This window comes from Triticum urartu, chromosome 5 (assembly GCF_003073215.2).
Source record: "Triticum urartu cultivar G1812 chromosome 5, Tu2.1, whole genome shotgun sequence".
In the NCBI taxonomy this organism is placed as follows: Eukaryota; Viridiplantae; Streptophyta; class Magnoliopsida; order Poales; family Poaceae; genus Triticum; species Triticum urartu.
The window spans coordinates 552668094-552674162 of record NC_053026.1 but is presented as its reverse complement, the minus strand read 5'-3'; the positions used below and the strand labels follow the sequence as shown (position 1 = coordinate 552674162).

At 48.0% G+C, this 6069-nt stretch overlaps 1 protein-coding gene across 1 annotated transcript; it reads right to left on the bottom strand.

The window, feature by feature from the left end:
- Positions 1-1597: 1597 nt before the first annotated feature.
- Positions 1598-5023, bottom strand: LOC125510631. Its single transcript, XM_048675862.1, has 5 exons — positions 4842-5023; positions 3183-4675; positions 2816-2938; positions 2547-2678; positions 1598-2108 (listed from the first exon to the last, which is right to left on the bottom strand). The coding sequence occupies exons 2-5, from the start codon at positions 4551-4553 to the stop codon at positions 1974-1976; spliced, it is 1761 nt and encodes a 586-aa protein (XP_048531819.1). The 5' UTR covers positions 4554-4675; positions 4842-5023; the 3' UTR covers positions 1598-1973.
- Positions 5024-6069: the final 1046 nt, after the last annotated feature.

The window sequence follows — 6069 nt, the reverse complement described above, 5'->3', positions numbered from 1 at the left end:
TGTCTTGGCGCATACAACTACACGTTGTTTGGTTGCTCGCATGGGGTATGATTAAGAGCTAGCACTTGCACTTAGCACACGGTTAAGAGTTAGCAGAGGAAGGGGGAGAAGAAATGCAGTGTGCGCCAGACCATGGCGATTGCGGTGGATAGTGGACGTGGCGTCGTGTCCGGCATGACGAGTATGGAGTTGTGGACGAGCGACCCCGTCGGCGGCACGACGAGTGACACTGTCGGCGAACTAGTTGCGGTGCTCGCGCAAAGACAGTCGATAGAGTAGGAGAATGCAGTGCTCGCGACATGGTATCGTCAATGCAGTGGACGAGAGAGGAGGCCGAGAAGATCGACACCGAAAACGACTCCAGTGTGGTAGGGCGAGAGAGAGGGGGCCAAGATGATCGACGTCGACGGCGCGGTGAACTGCAGTGTGCACGGAGGCATAGGACACAAGAAAGCAGTGTGCGTGCCATTCCAGCGTCAGTGCAGTAGGAGGAGGACAGAGAGTAGGCCGAGATGGGTGACGCCAGAAACGACTCTAGTGCAGTAGGACGTGGGCAAGGAGATCAAGGGGAAGGGCTTCGACATCGAGAGGGACGAATAGGAGGGCTTTGAGCAAAGGACAGAGGAACTCGACATGGCGGCGTCAGGGCAGTAGACTGCTGTTCAAAAAGAGTACGATCGTCCAAACCGAAAACTTACAACACGAATGTTGTAAGGAACTGCGAGATTAGGCTGTTGGTTAAAGAAAATTTCAAATGATAGATCGTGCACGACGAATCTGACAAAATTCGTCCAGAATAGCTTCAAACGGGAAGACGAAATTAAGAACTTACGGTCGAGGAAACTACAAACCGATCGGCTGAATGGAACCGTAGTATCGAGATGCATCTTTTTTCGTGTAGAGCTTATCTCAAACCGAAGTACCGTTGTGTAGATCAGAGGAAGGGGATTAGATAGGAGCTTACTCGAGGTTGAAGAAGACACTCCCATTCGAGCGTTCCCAGCGAGTTAGGCTCTGGGCTGCTTTAAGAAGCGTACGATGTGCAAGCGCCCACTCGCTTGCACTCGGTGGCTCATGAGAAACTACGAATCAAGCGATTCCAGCGAGTCAGGCTCTAGACTGCTTTAAGAAGCATATGATGCAGGTCCAATAGTGAAATCAGGTAACCAAACAGACCTCTTGCTTTCCGCGCGGGCCTGGTTAGGCTTTATAAGGGCAACCAAACACGTCCATAGAGGACCTGATCATGACTCCGGTTGCAGATATGCTCTCAGATGTGCGGACTTACCATGGCGAACAGAAATCAGAGAGAATGGCTCCAGCATGTTCCTGACGTCTGTCACCACGGCGCCCGCAGCCGATTGTCTCCCAATTGATCCGTTGCACCGGAGAGGGCCGGTCAGAATCAAAAATCACCAGGCAAAGCCTTCATCATGCAAGGGAAACGGCACCACGAAGCGCCCATGCTTTCATAAGTTCAGGCATTGCACTGCCAAGTGGGAACTGCCTGCATGCAACCCAGCGGGCGATAAACAAATCCAGACCCTCGGTGTCTTCCTCATCTTTCCCATCGTTCAGATCTTCTCTTGTTTCGACATTCAAGAAAAAATATCATTTTTCACTTATATTACAGGTATAGTTGACTGCTCAAAAAAATGCAGGGAAACAAATCGTACAACCAGCAGCCCTTCGTTTCTCATGGGAAAAAAAGTGATAGTGCTGGGTCATCAGTGAAAACGACCCTTCTGCCTGCCACCTCTAAATATTTCCCCAGAATTAAACTTAGAATAACATTAAGCTAAGCAGAGCACATGCCACTGAAAAGAACTCAAATGATGGATGAGCAATGCTCCGCACTAATCCTAAGGATTACAGTCTTACGTTCAGCGTCAATCAATTTCACAGCTTGACCTGCTGACAAGATTTCAGCCTATCAAAAAGTTAACCTTCCTATATAACTGGTAGCAGGGAAGCTATATCCTGAGCTTCTCCTTAAAGCGTGAGATGAACTTGAACGTCTCCTCTGCTTTGACCTGCTCATAAATATCGTTTCTCGATACTCTGTCCGGATGGAACTTCAGGAGGGCTTGCTTATAAGCAGCTTTAACCTGAAAGAATAAGCATGATATCAGAAATCAGACATGAGGAGATGGATCATCTTTATTTATATATGGTCTTTGAACAAAAATTATATTTTTTCCGGTGCTTGCATTCAGGACTCTGGGTACATTCGGATCATAACATTTGCTTATGAAATTCAGGTGGTTATCCAAACATGCTACGCTACATTTAGATGCTGACTGTTAAAAATATTTTGTTCTTAAGCTATAGCCAAGAGTCATTGGTATCGGTAGTACTTTTTATATCATAGAAATAAACATAACCAATACAGCAATCAGAATATTACTACCTTTGTAAAGAAATAAGTACTGATCTAAACGCTCTTATATTTCTTTAGAGGGAGTACATAGCAGAGATAAGAGCAAATAATCTATCATCATTTCGAAGCTCAAGACAGGTTGTGTGTATCAGTAATGTTGACATACCTCGCCCCCTTCAACAGGAATGCCCAATGCACGCAATATTGAAGCCATATCAGTGTATCTCCTCTCAATAATTTCAAGCTCCAATCTTACCGCCCCTCGACACTGCTCCTTCAGCTGTATAGTTTCTTCACTCTTTTCAAGAAAATAAAGGGAATAGTAAGTACCACACAAGATCACCCATAGAAAAAAGACAATGACCTAGATACTACAAAGGATGGCAGAGAATCATGCACGAATCAGCTAGGCGTTGTATAAGTTAGAACAGAGACCTTTCTTTGTGTTTCACGGACTTCTTCCAGTCTTTGCTTTTGTCTCTTCTCCATGTCGAGCAGTCGCAAAGCTTCAGCCTTTTTTCTCTTCCGTAGCCTCTTCGCCTCCTTTGCCTCCTCAGCCTGTGATATTTTTTTTGAAAACAAAATAAAATCATGAATCATGTGCCAGTGTGAGATTTTGAATTCTGATAATATAATTAAAGAAAAAAAAATCCTCAACAGTAGTCATGCCAAAGACATAATCATATAAGCCTGCTGCTCCTTAAAATTAACAGACTTAATATACACTTATCAGCTTTACCTGTATTGCTGTTGCTGTGTAGTTCTAGTTCAAGACAAATTATAAGCAGGCAAATTACTATACCTGTATTGCTAACTGACGCTGTCTGGATGCCCACTCCTCCTCTTGTGCCCTTTTGTACTCATCGGATTCTTTGTGCTTTTCACGGCCGCCAATTATCATAGAAGATTGTCCTAACTTTTCAGGATCTTCAACCAAATCCTTCTGAGGCAAGGAGCAAGTCCCCGATGCTTCATTTGTGGGAGCATTATTATTTAAGTATTCTCCAGATTGTCTCAAGCCACCAAGCCTGCTAGTAAAAACTGGATCTTCTGTCAGTTGATCCACATAAGAATCATCATCTGGTGCAAAGCACATCTTTTTCTTCTGTTTGGCAGCTTCATTGTGGGCAGTCCGTCCATCCTTTGCTAAAGATGTGCCTTCAGGTATTTTTTCATCCATCCTTTCAGGAGTGCTGACAAATATAGGACTATCATCTTTACAATTAGCTGAGTACGCAGCAAAAACCCTATTTGCAGAGACAAAGCTATAGCTTGTGTGCCCTTCGGGTTTCATGGTTTCATCTAGGTGAGGATGGTGACTTCTTTCTGGAGGAACAGGAGCCTCGTAAGCCATATCAGGATCTAAATTGTGAACAGGATTGTGGTCTTCAGTTTCTTTTCCATGGGAATCATTGTCCATCGGACCTTCCTGGGCATCAGGCACTGAAGAAGGGCCAGTGCCATGTTTTGCACCATTTGTACTACTTTGCCCAGCTTCACTAAAATATTTGAAGATGTCATTATCTAGAGGGCACACTGGAGTGAAGAGGTTCTCTGGAGTTTCATCATAGTGTGTACTTGACTCGGCACTTGATGCAGAAGTAGTAGCCCTGCCATCTTTTCGATGTGGGGGGTGATGAAGTGTTGTTCTTCTTGAAGCAGCCTTCTCCCAAACCTTACGAGCAGTCCCAGTGTCACCCAGAATCTCACAATCCGAGCTGCCATCGCCGTCTGAGTCTGAGTCCGGTCCTTCAGACAGATCACTGTCCTCACTGTCAGAAACATAATCCAGCCCATATCTGTTTCTAGGAGAGGCACGCACAGGGGTGGTTGTCGCCGCTGGAGAGCCGGCGCCTGCCATGCTGGGGCCAGCCCGACCACCATCGTCCTCATCATCCTCATCATCATCATCTATGTTGATCACATTGCTACAAGAGCTGTTCCCTTTCTTGCTAATGCACGCAGCCATCACACGGGCTATCTCCACATCATCATCATCATCATCAATAATGAAAACCTCAGATTCGGCAGCGGCAACATCGTCTGCGCCGACATCGTCGTCATCCCCGTCGATAACAACCACTGGCGGGGGATGCGGCGTGGGCGGCGGCACAGGCTGCGGCCGGGAGTTGAACCTCCCCGTTGCCGGCACAGCGGGATCCCTCCACGACATCGAGCCCCAAGACGACGGGCGCGACCGGCAGCCACAAAGGAGGCGGGCGCTAGGGCATCGGGAGCCGAGGCTCGCGCTGGCGCACCCTTGGCCTCCTTCCTCCCTAGGGTTTGACGGCGATCCTGCGGAGAAACAAAGGCGGGGAGAGAGATGCCGTCACGCGGGATCGCCAGAATGCGGAAATAACAAACCCTAATTTTCTACCGGCGCTGCAAAAGGAAAGGGGCCAATCGAGGAAAGAAATGGGGGCGAGGGGGGGCGATGGATCGACGGATCGGAAGCGAGTACCTGCGGCGGCCGCGGCGAGATTCGGAGGGGATTGATCGGGGACGGGGCGGGGCAGGGCGGGGCGCGGATCCGAGTTCGCTTCCTCTTCTTCTTGGAGGGGCTTTCTTTCCTCTCCGCTGCAGGTGGAGGAAGGGGGGAGAGGGACACACGGGGGGCGTTGGACTTTTTTTTTTAAAGTGTGGGGGCGTTGGACTTGGGGTCGGGGAGTGGACGCGACGCCAGGAGACGAGGCGGCCGGCGGGGAGGGGAGGAGATGGGATGGTGCGGCGGGTGGGGGGTGGGTTGGGGTTGGGGCTGGGGCGCCCGTGCGGGTGCGGGTGCGGTCGCGCGGACCCTACGACGCGATCCGGCTTTGGTCCGGGGTCGTTTTGGTTTGGGTTTGGCGCAGCGGGGGCCGGGGGGGATATTCGAAGCGGCGCGGCGTGCACGGGCGACACGGCGGGAGGTTGCCCCAAATCCACCACGAATTCGGGTGGTCTTTTCACCCCCTTTGCCACGCTGGGCGATGGTTTCGGCGAATTTTCGCCGCCCGCGCCATAGTGCGGACTGACGGCGCGCGCACCGGCCCTCCATGCCCGGCGGATATGTGTGTGGGTTTAGCCATGAAAAGTTGGCCCATGGTCCGGTCCGTGAGACCATATAAACTCGATCAAATTCATAACTGTCCCAATAGAATCTTTTTCTTCTTTTTTTCACAAAAAAGATTTTTCATCGGAAAGCAGGAGTTGAACTCTAGGAGGTCGAATCCCCCCTTGTTCCTCAGTAGCTTAGTGATAGAGCGGTCGGCTCCTCGGATTGACTTCAATATATAATTGTACTTTTCTTTTTAGAAGAGAAATGGAATGTTTTTTTTTAAATCTAGATTTTTTTGGAAATCTAGATGGTCAGCGCGCTGGATACGAACCCCATGCCGGGACAGAACCCAGAGCGCATGGGCTGGCGCAGCACACGACTACACGCGCGTGTTTCTTTTCCATATTTTCTCTTTCCGTTTTCTTTTACATTTTTTGTTTTCATTTTCCCTTTTTTCTCTTTTATTATTTAATATTTTCTAAATATTCTTAATATGTACATATTCCAAAAACATATTTTTATGTAAATTTTTAAGACCGTTCAATGTGCGTGGAAAAAATGTTTATGAAATGTAATAATGTATTTGTGTGATTTTATGAAACATTCATGTCATTAAAAAATTGTGTCATTCAAAAAATGTTCATGTGTTTAAAAA